We start from the raw sequence: 17,499 nt of genomic DNA, 5'->3' as shown, positions 1-17,499 counted from the left end.
GAGAATGATATTGTATATGTATTGTGTATATCGACGGTCTCATCACCCAATTTGAAGTTGCCTATATGGAAATTCGTGCAATCGAGGTGAGCAGATCGTTGAAGCTGGGGGAGTTAGCGTCTAGTGGTGAGCGTCTGTGACTGTGATTGTGACATCGGGCACTAAGTCGAGGTGGATGTATGTCTAAAAGACCGCAAATGGTCATTCAGCATCCTCTTATCTGTTCATGTGCATTGTGTGTCTTGTGCATCGCATTGTATATTGTGTGTATGTCTTGGGCAGATGAAAATATAATCTGACGAATATTGAAGCTCTATGTACTATTTTCAGATCTGTTGGCAGATTTTGATAAAATTCGAATTCAAGGTACATAGCGTTACCATACGTCCTCTCTTTTGAGAATTCGTCCTCTTTTTTGAAAATTTTGGTTAGATATCGGGCAAAATTCGACTGAGATTCAGTAACTCAGCACTGAAGTAAAGCTCATGAGGCTATTTCGGGAGCTGAGCCGGAAAAACGACTTTTTTTCATTATTTTAGTCAACCGACTATGAAGTCGGGAAATTTACAATTTTTCAAGATTTTACTCCGGTATTGTAAGTCTGAAATTTTTGAAATAGTGTCCTCTTTTCGGATTTCAAAAATATGGTAGCTCTAAAGGTACATATATCATGAGATCATTCTAGTCGTTTCGACACCTTCCTATCTTGTCTTTGTATCGCAATCTTGTAGTGTTTTTGAAAGGATATAATTAACAATAAACTGAACTAAACGACTCTGACAGATCAAATGTTCAAGAACCACTGTTCCTGACCCATGGTTGTTACCGGAGGCATACCCAGGGTAACGAAAGGTATATTGTACTATTATAAATTGTCTATACCGTGTATATCGTCGCAATTATGATGGAATGAATTAAGGTCAAGTTTTTTGTCACTATAGTAAATTTGAAAAAAATGGGCTTGATTCGTCTATGGTCTGCAAGCCCTGCGGCGAGTGCCGTGATTGCTCAATGGTTAATCCGGCTCGAATATATGCCGTCAGTGGTACAAATCCTATTCGTCAGCAACTTTACGACAATGTGCTACGCCATGAACGACATCCCATCAAGTACGTGTCGCGTCAATTGTCACGGTCTGTGGATTGATCACACGGAATTAGTCCCTACCTAACTTTCTAAATCTAATGTCTGCGGAGAGTTCGTGCAATATTCCGATCCAATTAATGACACGGATTATTGTTCAATGAAACACTCCAGACACCAGCAATTATATGGAATGGAGATCATCGCGCTACAACAAGCAGCCCTGAATCATACACATGAGTCCAAGCATGTATTCAGTTAATTAGCCACGTCTTCGGAATAAACCTTTATATGCTCGGCATGCGAGTCTAATGACATAACGGGCGAACTCGTAGCTAGACTGTGAAGGGGTAGTATGTTCCGTAAGCCTGTATGCATCCGATGTCAGATGTTGAGACTGATGAATTGATAATGCTGAAAATTTTGCCATGAATTGGTTTACCATAAGTACAACCTCCAGTCTTGGTGTGTAGGAATTTTATGTTAGAGCCGAAATTTGCTCGTCGTCCCACGCTTCACAGGAATGCTAACGCTCTTGGTTTCATATCTCCCAGTTGGAATCGACCCAGAATCGTTTCCAATTTCATTTGCAGCGCACATTATATGATCAAGTGACCAATGACCAATGACCATCCACCAAGCAACAAATGTTTCTACGGCTGCGCAACACGCAAATATCTGGCGTAGTGAGCGAGTGTTGTAGATATTGATGTTACATATGAGTCTATTCTATTCCTTGGTCCGTGGACATCTGAGCACGCGACATAACATCATGCGACACTTGAGCATGTGGGTTAATTTCGGCGTTCGGGTTGGGACTAGGGTTAGTTTAGGTGTCATAAAGTCACGCGATCAAGAGTCATAGGCTGAACTATCATTCCGGCCTTGTTTGATACATCACCGGTTTAGAACAATTGCAAACATTCACACGGTCTCGTGACGTAACTGCAGTTATCTAAAAATAGTCACGACCACTCGACGTAGTTAATTATTACACGTCAAAATGGAAACAAAGCATTTAGCACCCCGTAACTATCACGTTCGTCAACATTCAGGTTGTGTATTACGGAAAATACGGGAACGAGTGACATTTATAGAAGGACGTCATAAATCAAAATAAAGCAGCGATTCCTCTGTGTAAGGAATACTGGAAATTCAAGTTTCCGAATAGACGGTTTTATCACAGAGTCAGTCATCTTAACATTCGACCTAAAACGGTCACAAGCGTGCAATCGAGTGGCACGATTCCAGTACGGCTCAGCATAAAAATGCTACTCCAAACTCCACAGAGCATCGTGGCCGCTATCCAAGGGTGAAAGTACTGTTTGACGCCTGGTAAATTAACAGCATGAATGACATAACCGACACACATAGACGCTCAAAATTAGATTTTTCGCCAAAAATCAAAATTCAGTTTGACTGAGGCAATATGACGTGGAAACGCTTACGTGCATTGAACGAACATGTGCTGTGCACTAGCCTAGTACAACTTTCATCGCTTAAAATGGGACTCTGGTGTTGCAGCTGTGAAATGAACCACTACGAAACTCGCCATCGGACGGAGTTGGTATGTGTCAATAGCGAATCCTAATTACACGTTCCCTCCCCGTTCGTGGAAACAAAAACAGTCAGTCAGTCAACAGTCAATCGATGAAGCCCAACATTTTAGATCACCATTAAATCAAAGTCAAGGTGTTACGTCGCAGCTCCTGGCGTATACGATAAAACCATTCAGATGTCTGCGGCACACTTTGATGTCTGGGAGGCTGAGTCATCAAGTAATGATTGGTAACGAGGGTGGGTATATCACTACAGATATAGTCACTCCGACATCATTTCGTTGCTGATTTTTTCCAAATTACACATCCGCTGTACGGTTGGATGATGTCTACAGCGCGTCAAGGTTTCATCTCAAAATCGAAATATTATAAGCGTGATGTTGCCTCTTCGTTCTCTTATATTCTGCGGGCTATAATTTGATGCGTAAACTCGGGCAGCTTTCTATGGACCTTTGAACTTTCTTGGAATTCGATTTGTCAAGTGCGAGCCAGATTTCCAAAATTAAATTACTTTGGGCGAATCTTTGTCGTGTGTAATTCACATTAATAAAATGCCTTGTTTATTATGTTTCTTTTTCTCTGTTCAACGAAAATAGTCAGTCTTGAGAATATACTTGTATTGTATGGTATGGAAATATTCAAGGCTAATCATTGTTCCACGTGAAATTGGATCAGACCAAATCGCACTTCTCATTCACGAGAGTAAATTTGGATCAGAAACTGGACCACTGGATTCGGTTTCCCGTTAGCGTTTAGATGAAAAATAATAATTATTGAATTTCATGTCCTTCCTTCAAAATTAATTTATCAGAAAAGGACACTATCAAATTACACCTTTACGTCGTACTTACGATTTAGTCTTGTTCCTGCAACAGTCTATTGAAACTCAATCCGAATTCAACACTTAGCCAAATATAGAATTGGCGAGTCACAGATATTTCTCGTCATTCCGGGAATATATTTTATTGCTTTATACAGCAACCAGCAATTATCTCATACGTCCCTCCTAATAAACCGTGACCATCGTTGGTCATACGGAATAGTCATGCGTTCTCGGATTACAGCACTCAAATCCCATTTCGGTGTCTCCGTTTAGAAGTATTCATTCTGGAGACACGGAGAGCGAGGTGGGAAAAGGGAAAAACGCCAACCATCACTCAGAATAAAAGGCATTAGCATATTGACGGCTCTTGTTTTCTCAGAGTAAGGCAGTCCATACCAGACCTGAAGTTGCCAGCGTAAAGGTGAAATCTCGATAGAGACGTAGATTCCTATACGTACTGAGGTAAATACATACGTAAGATTTTTCCGACTTGATTCGTCCAACTCGGTTAGGACGAAGACAAACTGTGCATGTGCAATACGATGAATCGCACATTGATCATGCCGAAATTCACATGCGTTAGGCTACTTTTCGGAAGGAAAGCCAACTGAATAATAGTAGTTCGAGTTGTGGAATTCTGCCGATAGCAATTGAAATTTCTTTGGAATAGATCCGAGAAATAGCTCCAAGTGTAATTATACTTCAATTCACAAATACATTAGACCCACCGGGAGGACCACTATTGTCTTGTTTGTCATCTGGTGTTCAAGCTTGCTATATTACAGCGCATTGCATAAGGTTCAGATCCACTCATTGGTTAGTCTAACTACAAGATGTCGTTCTGTATCGTTGTCTCTTTGTGTAGGAATTGTAATAATATTGTATATATATTTGTCATCGCTACCGGGATGGTATGACTCTTTGAGCCTCACATTGCCAGGAAAAGCCGTCTTGGTATCACGACATAATTGTTATCATTGAGCTTCGTCCGGTACATATATATGAGAAATAATACGGCAACGTGTAACTTCATATTTAATGCATTCGCATATCCCAATTTCAATCAATTCATAACAACAGCAAAATACAAGGTATCGTGCACACGCGACAAATCGATGTCACGGGCCTTTCACGGTGTGATTGCGGAAATATGTATATGGAGATTGTGATGCTGTGATAACAGAGAACCTGATCCATACTCAGATTGATAACTTCCATGACTCGTATTGGTTGAGAGTTGAGGTAGAGTCCGGTGTACACAGAGCTGGCATGGAAATGACTCTGGAATTTGTCGTTTATTTCATATGTGTGTGCTTGTATGTAGGACTATTCTTTACCAAATCGTCGTTTGTTTAGTTGAATCGCTCTCAGCATCTGCTTTCTTCAATTGCGTTAACATATATATTTATATCTATTTTTAAAAAACTTACTATAATTCCATAGCTTGCTTCCATGATTGGATCTTTTTCTAGTAATAAGATCAGACCACCTGTTAACTGACATCTAACTGCGTCGGATTTAATGAATCTCTATTTTAATAAATTGCTCATGAAATTTGCTTACAGACCCTGATTATCGGGATGCATTCAGCAATTCTCCTGCTGTTAGTTGCGGTAGCAATAATTTCAGCCACGGATCTCGGTAAGCCCATTTTCACAGTAACACTTGTTGCAGAGAACGACATTGTAATATTTTGTCCCTATTCAGGTCATGATAGCGATGAAGCAATCACGATCTTCCCTTTGCTTTCGGTACAGAGAAAAGGAGGCGAGTATACAAGAATTGAATAATGCTCCTATGCAAACGTTAATAGTCAATAAGGATCATGGAACTTTTTAGGAAATCCAACGGCGATATTAGCGAGCGTGATGTCTTTCGAAAGGAGCGAGAATCCTATGACCGACGAAGTTAGGAAATTGTTCCTCACCTCCGGTGGCCTGACTTCAGGTAAGCGTTGTTTTCTAATCACTCAAAATTCGTACGGGTAGATATAATCAAATAACATTCAGTCTGAATGTTTTAACTGGTAATTCCACCCCACTCGAATATTATCAAATTCTATTTTCAAAGCGCAAGCGACCAGAATGCTCACGGAAGTATTACCGGCCATGGCGGCAGAAGGAAAATCGACGCATGAACAACTGTTAGCCCTGTTGTTCGTTGCGAATCAAGTCAGTGAGGACGCCATCCCTTACATGACCATGAGTAGCGAACGCGGATGTTTAGTCGAGAATATAATGCACACCACACCTATCAGCAGCGACGATGAATGCGTTTGCAATGAGCAAGATAATGTTTTCTTCTGGATTTCCCTTTTGAATAACTTGAAAAAAGAATCGCAGACTGGTAAAGTCGTATAGTGTGCAGGTACCGGAAAACGTTGGTCATGTACAGCTGATTCCTGTTCAGGATCTATCAACCACACCTCCACGAATGCGGATATACCGGATCAGATGCCCATTCTAATGATGATGGCATTGACGACGACACCATGTGACGGGAAATTTCGTAGCAGTGGAACGAGCTGCAAATGCAAAGTGGTGACGGAAGGAAATGAAGGGTTGCTTATGCAAATGGTCGCCAGTGAACCCGACACCAAGGATGTTATTGATCGTAAGCATATATTGTGGATATACGACGTAGGCCTACAATGTAATATATTGGATTGTAATTCACGAGTTTGCTACCTGTTACCAATAATCGAGATTTGGGACAGGACAAACTTGTTGATTATGGTACATGGAAATTCCGCCAACTATAGGCTAAATATGTGATTCTCAACTTGTATATCAGTCGCTGGAGTGGTCACCCCGACAAATAACACCATGTAACAAAATTTTGCAAAACTTTTAGTTGGCTAAAAATTTTGATGTATTTTGTTTTAGTATTCCAAACTAATTACCAAAATATCACAATAATTCTTTATTGGATGTAAGAAAACGCTAATGAAAAGGATAATATAGGCAAATATAGGCATCTGTGAAATGAGATATCTTCTTTCACTATGGACCACAAATAACACCGTGTAACACAATTTTTGTTTCCGGGTTCTAATTGATATTTCTTGATCGCTCTCACCTTGAAACTTCCAAAAATTAATATAGTTCATTCCAATTTTTTTTGTGGTTAAGAGAGTATTTTTTGAATTTGCTAGTATGTGCAATATTGTTCATGGTTATACTGATTTACACTATAGCAAATTGATATTTACCAAACTGTCTTTGATCGCTGGCACACGGTACACGGGAATTTGCTCATAACTGTATTAACTGTATCCGAATCAATGTTAAATGCAAAACTAAATAAATATTTCAGGCTAAAATAGTTCAAGTATAAGATCAGTTAAAATTGGGATGTTTTAATGGATTTCACCGTGACACACGATTTTTGCTCCCAGGTTTTTAATTGATATTTCCTGATCATTCTCACCTACAAACTTCCAAAAATCAATATAGTTCATTCCAAGCATTGATTTTATGGTTAGGAGAGTACTTTTTTGAATTTACTATAGTATGTGCAATATTGTGCATGGTTATACTGCTTAACCCTATAGGAAATGGATATTTACCAAACTGCCTTTGATGGCTGTGAAGTCTCTTGGCATCGATTAAGAAGTTATATTCTGTAAATGTATTTACTAAATATTCTGACGCCTTAGTTGTAGGCTATCGATTGCTTTTTCGCACAGCAAATTACAGCCGACTTTTGGCTATTTTTCTCTTTGGCATAGGGTTAATTATGAGATGGCATAATAATAGGCAACGAATTAGGATTTAAATCAAACCACAACGCACAGGCATTTGGTACATGGAAATTTGCACATAAATATCTTAACTGAATCCGAATCAATACCATCGTTAATTGTTAAATGTAAATCTAAATAAATATTTCAGGCTAAAACAGTTCGAGTATAAAATCATTAAAAATGGGATGTTTTGCGGGATTTTCTTTTGTACGCTACATCACTTTCCCGCATTAAGGCCCAGACGTAATCTCCCATCATGCTTTCATAATATTGCCCTTGGTATCACCTTTCAAAATCTTGTATGTCTTGATGCAATCGCTCCCCTTGTTCTTCTGAATAAGCTCCCGTATTATCTTTAAACTCGTCCAAGTGAGCATAAAGCATATGTAGTTTCATGGGCATTTTGCACCCCATGTTTCCATACGACTTTAACAAATTGGCAACAAGTTCGGCATAGTTATCTTCCTTGTTATTGCCCAAGAACCCATTCACCACATCTGCAAAGCCATCCCAACCTTCTTTTCGACATCATTAAGCATTTGGATAAAATCATTCGACTTGAGAATCTTTTTTATTTGTGGGGCAATAAATACACCAGCTTTTACTTTAGCTTCTGATAGTTCAGGAAACAAGTTCTGGAGAAACTGGAATGCGTCACCACTTTTATCGAATGCGTTCATAAATTGCTTTACAAGGCGAAGTTTTATCTGAAGGGGAGGCTTAAACACTTTGTTTGGGTCAATCAACCGGGTTTGCTTTACGTTTTTCTCTCCAACAACAAACTCGTTTCGTTTTGGCCATATTTGCTTTTTGTAGCGTTCTGTGTTAGCCGTACTATCCCAAAGGCAAGAGTGCCACGGATGCTTGGTGAACCCCCCCCCCCCTTGCATCCCATCAAAAACGCTACCATTTTCAAGACCCCAATTACTTCCCAGTTATATTAAAAAATATTAAAAAATTATCAATTGCAAATCAAAAAATATCAAAACCTCAAAAATCAACCCTGCAAACAGAAATATCTATAAAATGGCCAATATTGCAGAGCATACTAACATTTAAAAGTGATTAACATCTATCTTGGATGCTGTTTAGCCATATTTTTGATTTCTTTTCTCAAAAATAGTGCGATTTTAGAAGTTCATTATCTAAACCACAAAAGCAGAGTTTATGAATACTATATGGAATAAAGTTGATTTTTGACACTAACCGGTCCTAAACAATAGGGAAAAATTGATTAAAACCTTTGTTTGGGTCAATCAACCGGGTTTGCTTTACGTTTTTCTCTCCAACAACAAACTCGTTTCGTTTTGGCCATATTTGCTTTTTGTAGCGTTCTGTGTTAGCCGTACTATCCCAAAGGCAAGAGTGCCACGGATACTTGGTGAACACCCCCCCTCCCCCCCCCTTGCATACCCATCAAAAAAGCTACCATTTTCAAGACCCCAATTACTTCCCAGTTATATTAAAAAATATTAAAAAATTATCAATTGCAAATCAAAAAATATCAAAACCTCAAAAATCAAACCTGCAAACAGAAATATCTATAAAACGGCCAATATTGCAGAGCATACTAACATTTAAAAGTGATTAACATCTATCTTGGATGCTGTTTAGCCATATTTTTGATTTCTTTTCTCAAAAATAGTGCGATTTTAGAAGTTCATTTTCTAAACCGCAAAAGCAGAGTTTATATGGAATAAAGTTGATTTTTGACACTAACTGGTCCTAAACAATAGGGAAAAATTGATTAAAACCTGGAAACAAAAAAACATTGTTACAGCATTGTGCAATTAATAAAGAAAGACATTAAATAAACACGCTTTGCATTGAGAGCATTCGTATTCATTTTTTCCTTTCATTTTCAAGGCATATTTAGTCATCATATCTTAGTTCTCTTTTTGAAAACGAATGGCATGTTACGTCGGTTGTGTTTCTGAAGTCCTGTGCAGTGAGTGATGTCATACTGCATGTAGGGTACAATTCATGTCCAGTGCTGCGTAATTTATCGCTATCCATCCGTAAAACTTACAGCTCTAGCAAAAGAAAAATTGAAAGAGTTCTCTCGGGAACCAAGTGCGCGCTCTCAATCATTGGAACAAATGCTTCTTGCACAATCGAACAGTAATATCAACCCGTCTTTAATCCCAATATTGACAAACAATGGAGCATCATTAACGGACAAGCTCATGCAAATTATACTAGCCGGAAGAGGTGAGCATTTCATTTTTAAATCATTCGTTATTGGCTGAAAATAATAGATGCAGCATATTTCGCGTCTCTATAGGATTGGATTCCACAACCACGCAGCTCATTCTCAATGGTGGATTCGGTAGTGATCAAAACAAAGTATCGATGATCAACTACTTGGCCAACAAGGGACTAGTTGCTGCCGACGCAGTACCATTCATATTAGGCGTCGACAAAGGTTCAAACTTTTTCATCCAGTCTATGATCCATTCTGGTGCAATCGATCCAGTTGTTGGACTTCTGTTGCTTTCAAAGCAGACCGGTAGCAGTCAAAGCGATGTATTCCAATTGATCACGCAAATTCGTAAGTAGAAATAGCATACACAATTCGCAGTTTCACATTATATATTTCTCCAATTTGTGATTTACTGTTTTCGTCTTTAGTAATCGGCAAAACGGTTAATTTGGACGGGATCGTAAAGCCATACATACCAGACCTTCCCCGCGGAATTTTTCCGGGGAGCAAACTATACTTCATACATTTTGAAACCCTCGGAATCAATACATGCTCATTGCACGACTTACGCAACAGGTTTGAATGCGGCTTTACCGGAATAACCGCTGCACAGTGTGAGATGCGTCCATATTGTTGCTACAATGTGAGTACGATGTATGGTAAAGTCGTCCTTGTGACTTGACAAAAACTAACAGAGCTCATTTCGAATACGCTCTAGCCAATATTTCTCACGGACGACCAAGTCAGTAACATGACCGGAGGACAAATCAAGACGGCGAATGCAGTCCCATGGTGCTACTACAACGTGTTCTTCATCTATTACGACAGTTGTAAGTTGATATTGTTGATTCATAGATGTAACGGCATTTATGGAGTGCTATAATATTAGTATAATGGTGTGTTTACATTCATCTGTATAAATCCAAACTTCTCTCTCTCTCAGTCGCCCTAACTGTGAAACGAGCTGGAGGATTCGCAAGTCCGCCTTCATGCCTTCCTCTCTTCAAGTACGGTCTCAATCTCGACCCTACTGTATACTATACGTACGCCCAAAAATCGAGTCTTCTCGGCAATATGGTCAATTTGGTACGTCGCATCTACCGAAAATTGTTGACTGATGTCGTAACAACCATATTGACTTCCAGAGAACAGAATGTGGATTTCCTGGAATCACAGAATTTCACTGCGTGGCTATCCGTGGATGCTGCTGGGACAAAAGCGCTCCGTTCAACATACCACAGTGCTTTTACGCAAACGGAGTTACGTCATTCAACTACGACTTGAACAGCATCCCAGTCGCTTACTTGCCCAGTGAGAATGATGCCTGTGATTGAAGCAGGCTCGATCGCTTTATAGGCTGAGTTTCTTTGAGCATATTGAAATGACCAATTTCACAGGAAACCACACCTGCGATACCAATTACTATCAATCGCCGTCGCTTTACTATCGCCGAGGTGGATGCTCGGTGACAATGGATGCGCACATGAAACAGGGAATGCACCCTCTCAAGATACCAGACGCAGACGAATGTATATACAGCCTCGGTTAGATATCAAGCTTTTTTTGTGTGTGTCTGAAAGGGATCAGAATTTTTAGGTCTCGCGTTATCGCATTATCACATCTAAATTACGTAACGATTTGCTGTCACGTCCGCGCAAATAGGCGCTAATCTAAAGACCAAAAGTCGTGAAAATGCCTATGAGAATTCATGGTTTGTAAACATCACATGTCTAAATCCTATTCCGGTGTTCGATCTAATAAGAAAATGTGTCTGTATAATCGTGTTCTCGGTCGTAGTGAAGATTTCCCACACCATAATCTTTAGGTGCGCAGCATCTAATTCATGCGTAATTGGTCAGCCCCCCTATTCACATCTTATTGTGACAGTGGTATGATTCCACAATAGCCTATAACTATATATCATATTGCAGGATGTTGCTATGATATTGATGATGAGGTGGAGAAAAATTACCCCCAACTGGCTAGATGCTACACTCGTGAAGATGGTACTTATACTGTACAACCGAGCAACGTGGCCCAACTGTCAGAACTCATCACAAGATCCGGACTCGCCATGGATCAGTATCCTCCGAATTCGCGACCCGGCAACTGAATATGAAGATGTTTCGTTCAGATTAGCTATCATACAACCTTTTCTATATAAAATCGACGAAGAAGAAATGCTGCCAAATGAATTGAATTTGACAGATATATGAGCCAGTTTCAAAGGCTGCATGTTCAATATAGACGAGTCTCACACAGAAAAATCTCGTACTGCTGTATGTGCTATCGGATTTGCTGAGCCGATGTGCTATTTGATTTGTCTTTTAGCGTTAACTTTCACTCCTCGATGTAATTTTCCTCGTAATTTATGCCTGTGACTGAGTTTCAACTGAAGCTAGAATGTACGATGAATGTGCTGATGCATTTATTTATGTATGCGATATCATTCTGGTACCGTCAAAATCTGCGCAGACCGATATTATACTTCACACTAGCATATGTACGAGTTATAATCGTTATCCTTTATTATTTATGAATTGCTGAAAAATATATTGAAATACTTACATGCATGATTTCCTGATTGATGAAATTGCTCGCGGCAAAATCTCTCAAGGTTAACCTTGGCCGAAACAGGGGGGGGGCACATAGACTGCGGGAAAATATGGAATTCTCAACAAGCTGAGAATATCCACCAAATTTCACTGAATAGCCTATCTGATGAAATATAGTTAGGTTGACTAAAAATAGTGCACTCCAAATTCGGCTCAACGGCTCAATCCAACCAGTAGAATCGAGGTAGCTGTGCAGCGTTTCTCACTACTCTCATTACCAATTTCATCGGGTATTCAGTGAAATTGGAAGAAAAAATTCTACAGCGAGTCATTCGTGTACTCTTTTTTGTAAGGATGATGTGAACGTGAGATTCGCGTTCCGTGTGTGAACCCCCGAAATTTGAGGTTCGCGTTCACAGACGAACATTGGTAGGTCAAACACTGTGTATGTGATAGAGAGAGATATGACATTCTTTTTCTCCAGCTCCATCAAGATGCTTTGAAGACGGAGATGCGATACGACCGTAAGGTCACCTAGTCTGCAACCCGTTTTTATTCTCCTCCTTGCTATCCATGCGCCCATAGCAGGATAGCTGCGGATACCAGTTTTCGAGTCTTTGGTCTGACCCGGCTAGGAATCGAGCCCGCAACCTACCGGTTAAGAAGCCGGACGCATCACCATTACACTAACTCGCTCGCTGTGTGAGCAGTTTTCGTATCATTGTAAAGTCTATGGTTCAAATTCTTTGCATTTGAAATTCGCAACACTATTCGCATGGCTCTGGCAGCATGAAAAGGAATTCAGCTCTAAACGAGCACGCAATTGCCAATTTCAAAAATTATTTGCCCGAAGGTTTGCTCGGGATATTCAGCTTTCCGTTATTGAATCATTAGTGACTCTGTGCTGTGAGCTTTGCCCGCAATCACACAATAGCAAGAACGAAACAGGCACTATCATGTAAGAAGTCAGCGAATTGCGGTCAACCAATCAATTATAGGCTATTTACATCACCAAAATTGATATAAAGAATGCATCGATTTCTAATGTAAAAAATCTATCCGGCGTACGGGATCCATCTTGATTTGATATCCTTGTTGTATCATAAAAACCGGGTGTTTCCGTCATAAGTCCGGTCTAGCTGAGTCCTCGTAGAAATTCTTGGCAAAATGACGGAAGATATTGATTTTACGGAATTATTATAGCATTTGGTTGTTCCAATTGATACATTAGGTGACATTTAAAAGTTTAAAACCATGTACTTCAGCAGCCTGGCCTATGGCCTGAGTCGTTGCTAGTTATCATGCACATAAATATATTGAAATGTAAGGATGGAATTAGCAATATGACGTCACGTGACGTCATAGGTTCACGTTCGCGTTCACACAGAACCTTTCAAAAAGGTTCGCGTTCACAAGAACCATAAACTTTCAGGGGTTCGCACCAGTGTTCCCTCTAAGCTACGCACGTGCGCAAATGCGCAGCGCTGAAATGGTCTCTGCGCACAGAAAATCTAAGCTGCGCACAAAAAATCTGAAGTGACGACTTTTTTTAGTCGCTGCGCACTGTTCTCCAAGTGACTGCGCAAGCGCGCAGACCCGTGAAAAATTAGAGGGAACATTGCCAGGGGCAAATAGGGTTATCGCTAAAGTATGAAACCAAGGTGTAAGTGCGGCCCGTAAAGGTAAATATTGCCCTCTGTGAAGAAATAATAATTTGCAATGACAGGCGCCTCACGAATGAGATTTTCCTTTCAGTATATGGTGTCGTACGCGTGAGCGATACTGGTATCATGTCAATGGCGCATGGTTTAGCAAAGTTATAAATAACAATGGGCTAGCTCGAAGTTAATCTGCGAGAAACTGACGAATAGTATTCTCTGCGTGGCATGAACATTTCAAAAGATTTACTGTACAATTACATGACGTGAATTTTCGAAGTCATTACTGACATCAGGCAAGTCTGATCACGTATGGTGAGATAGGATAATATGCAGAATATGCATGCATGTACATTGTACAAGCACCAATATTGTTTAAAAAATTCATCCCCTCGCAAACGTTGATCGAGAAATGCTTCAACTGCGCACTGTAAGGCTTTCAATTACATCAGCTTCTCAGCAGCACAAATTTTGATTTTATTCGATTCGTTTGAACGGGAATCTTCTGTCGATGAGGTCATACGCTAATATTGTTCTTGCTTCAGCCAGACTTGAATATTCGTATCATTATATATGGCTGTTTGTCTTGACAGTAATGAGTGCATTGCCGGTATTAAGACGTCACATCAGTGTTTTAATGCGGTAGGCCTACATCGATCGCATGTATTGATTTGAAGTGCGTTCTCGTTCGTGTAGGCTACGTATATAACTAATATTCTACATGTCACCATTCATTGTGACGTCACAGATGGTCGCACAAAATTACGATTCACCCTCTATAGCAGGGGTTCTCAACTTCCCTCGTATAACGGGCCACATTTTAACAGCGAAAGAGGCTGCGGGCCGCAGAACATGATCACCATGTATTTGCGGGCTACTATTCAATTTAGGCTACTATAGCCCCTTTACCAGTCTTATACGGGCATTTAGTACATTTTTATGCATTATGAAACATTGCAGTTACTGTTTTTTGTGAGAATATCTAACTTCCAGTGGCGCAAGTAAATCCCTTCATGGAGCGTACATTGCATACGTTGCCAAGTCGGTGTCTGCACCTTCAACCCAGGGATATCTAGAACTCCTAGTTCTAGATATCCCTGCTTCACACCCTTCCACAAGAGAACCGAACTCTCTGTTTCAATGCGTGAGCGAGCAAGTATAAAATTACGGTAACTGTTTCGTAACAGAAGTCAATAGCCCTTTGAGCTCGCAGTGATAGCAGAAGAAGTCAGGCGTTCGGGGACATTTCTGAGCAAACCAATCAACTCTTCTCCTTTCCTTCTATGGCTGGAGCCCTACACCAATAGTTACAGAAGTCAGCTTTGTAAAGTTGATGTTTTTTTACTGGTCCCCTCCCCACGTTTGCCCGTCTGCATTTCCTCTGGAAATATGTCCAGTCTGATAAAACGCACTTGGATAATTTGCTATGCCACGTGTGTGCAGTCGGTGGATTCGTCCAATGCTAGGCTAAAGTAGTTTACGTGGAAACGTGTTTCAGAACATGCGATAAAAGATCGACTGACTTTGCTATTACTCTTCTGGTGACTGTTGAATCAGACAATTTAGCTTCGAAATTTGTCAGGTGATGTTGGACTTGCTGCAAAGTTCCGGAAACAGCGAATATTCGCACAGTACGTTAAAGTTTTATTGAAGTCACACCTTCTCTAACAGATTCTTTGGTTTAGCGATATACCAAGCAATTATGAGCAATGCGTCTGTAACGTATTCGGCAATTTTAACAATGCCTCGAAACATGGATTGGTGGGCTTGAAACCTAGCTAGCAACGTTTTCTCCCAGATCAGGCAGTACAACTCGAGAAGAAACTATCGTGGTACCATTTTAAGGTTCTACGCTTCATTATAACAACTGTTCTTCGACACATGTGACACATCGGTCATCCATAACAACACCGTGCCAGTTGTAATTGCGTTCCTACTGAAAGATGTCGCGGGCCGCAAAATAATCGTCTGCGGGCCGCGGGTTGAGAACCCCTGCTCTATAGTATTTTCGGATCGCGGTTACAAGCGTCCATTTGTGTCGCTAGTATAGGGTTACCATATTTCTGTGATACATATTCCGGACACCCTTTAGCGCCCACTAGCGGATTTAAAAATGAGCTATGACGTCACACTAGCAAAGCTTTGCTGATAGACCAGAGGTGGTCACGATCCGGTTCAGGAGTAGGCCTATGTGGCTGTGTGTTGTGTAACCGGGACCGAAAGCACATGTTTTCAGTCCTTTCCCGCCCAAATCAACCATGATTTTGAGCCCACCATAGGATAATCGATGCAACTTCTGAGGGGGGGTGGCTTGCTATATGAATCTGGTTTCTATGTGCATCATGTCGGTAAATTTTTTGAATGAATTCTGTCAATAATATTGGTTGTTCGCTTGTTCCATATATTACTATAGATAGTTACTATACTCTCCGCCCACATGAGTTAGCGGTAGAGCTGGTGGTGGAGGATGATGATGAAAATACAGGGAGCGTAATTGTACATCGTTAAGTCCGATAAGATCGTTTATCAGTCTTATACCGGTGCGCACCACGGAGCTTTATAAACACCCCACATCCAGTGGTTTCCAACCTTTTATGGTCGCAACTCCATCTCCAATTTGAAAATGCTCCGTGGCCCAGATCAAAATTTAACGAGCTGATTACTAAAAGAAGTTAGCACCTTTGCCCGGACTTACTCACGGGCTATATTGGAAGCTGATTACGTTAGACATATTCGCGAACCCCAGAATAAAGGCAAACGACCCCCACGTTTGGAACCACTATCTTTGAATAAAGCATTTAAACGGCCTTAACCATCTCTAGGAATATACCGTTCTCCCATAATTGCGACTACAATTAGGCTTATTCCAGTAAATGAAGGTTGTTTTTATTGATATTTTATTGCAGTTTTTGCGAGGGTGTGGTAGTCTTCATACTAAAATCAACAAATGTGATGGTAAATCGCGCGCAGCGCGAAGAAAAATATCATGCATCAACATAAATATTCCCAAAAATAATGTTTTTATGTTGATTTACGAAAAAATTATGAGCCTACGTCGTCAAATTTTCAAAATTCCGGACATTTAGCATATTTTAGAAATTCCTCCCGGACGCTAGTTTGAACAGTGAAATTCCGGACACGTCCGGGAAATTCCGGACGTATGGCAACCCTACGCTAGTAGCTACTCGCTACAAGTGTTTCAGAGATGCGACTCCTGGGTTTTTCCACCCAGATCTGGTTTTTTTTAGCATCACCTGGGTTTCTGGGTTTTTATCCTTGAAATCTGGCTTTATTTTCAACATCCAGTTCGCCAGGTCAGTTTTACGCTCAAAAATTAATTATTGCATTAGTAAGGTCTAGGGATGGTGTGAACCTCTGAAAGGTTCAGGTTCGTGTGAACGTGAACCTTTTTGAAAGGTTCTGTGTGAACGTGAATGTGAACCTCATGACGTCACGTGACGTCATATTGCTAATTCTAATCCTACATGTCAGGGAAGTGATAGCCTATATTAATGTGCACGGTCATATTGATGTTCTAAACGTCGTCAAATGTACCAACTGATATAATAATCCCATAAAATCAATATCTTCCGTCGCTTTGCCAACAATTTCGACGAGGACCTGCAAGGGAATATACCATTACGCCTTAACGGTCTAGGCCAGACCGGACAATGTATTCGGCGTCTGAGTATTGCTACGTTGATATTGAGCAGAGTGTGAAACGGGTTTCTATACTTGCTACCGATATTACCCCATTAACAAGTTATACGGCAGTAGCCAACACCCCAATCGCACGGATTTGGTTTTCATGATACAATAAACATATAAAGTCGAGATTAACCCCGTACGCCTGCTAGAATTTTTACATCATAC

General features: G+C 40.4%; 1 protein-coding gene across 2 annotated transcripts; it reads left to right on the top strand.

Annotated features, from left to right (window-relative positions):
• Positions 1-3,714: 3,714 nt before the first annotated feature.
• Positions 3,715-11,989, top strand: LOC145434083 (uncharacterized). 2 transcript variants are annotated; one of them, XM_080311373.1, is made up of 15 exons: positions 3,715-3,769; positions 3,845-3,886; positions 5,031-5,106; positions 5,173-5,232; positions 5,305-5,412; positions 5,536-5,811; positions 5,875-6,078; positions 9,242-9,421; positions 9,495-9,761; positions 9,842-10,056; positions 10,132-10,243; positions 10,357-10,499; positions 10,559-10,724; positions 10,811-10,957; positions 11,345-11,989. In XM_080311373.1, exons 3-15 carry the CDS (start codon positions 5,046-5,048, stop codon positions 11,524-11,526), a joined length of 2,121 nt encoding a protein of 706 aa, XP_080167499.1. In that variant the 5' UTR covers positions 3,715-3,769; positions 3,845-3,886; positions 5,031-5,045; the 3' UTR covers positions 11,527-11,989. The 2 variants fall into 2 exon arrangements, with proteins under 2 accessions (XP_080167499.1, XP_080167498.1); XM_080311372.1 differs by lacking the exon at positions 3,715-3,769 and having other exon boundaries at positions 3,791-3,927.
• The last annotated feature ends 5,510 nt before the right edge of the window (positions 11,990-17,499 follow it).

Source organism: Botryllus schlosseri, chromosome 2, assembly GCF_051294905.1.
Source record: "Botryllus schlosseri isolate E-star chromosome 2, Bs_hap1, whole genome shotgun sequence".
NCBI lineage: Eukaryota > Metazoa > Chordata > Ascidiacea > Stolidobranchia > Styelidae > Botryllus > Botryllus schlosseri.
Note: the sequence above shows the minus strand (reverse complement) of the source record. Positions and strands in the feature narration are given on the sequence as shown.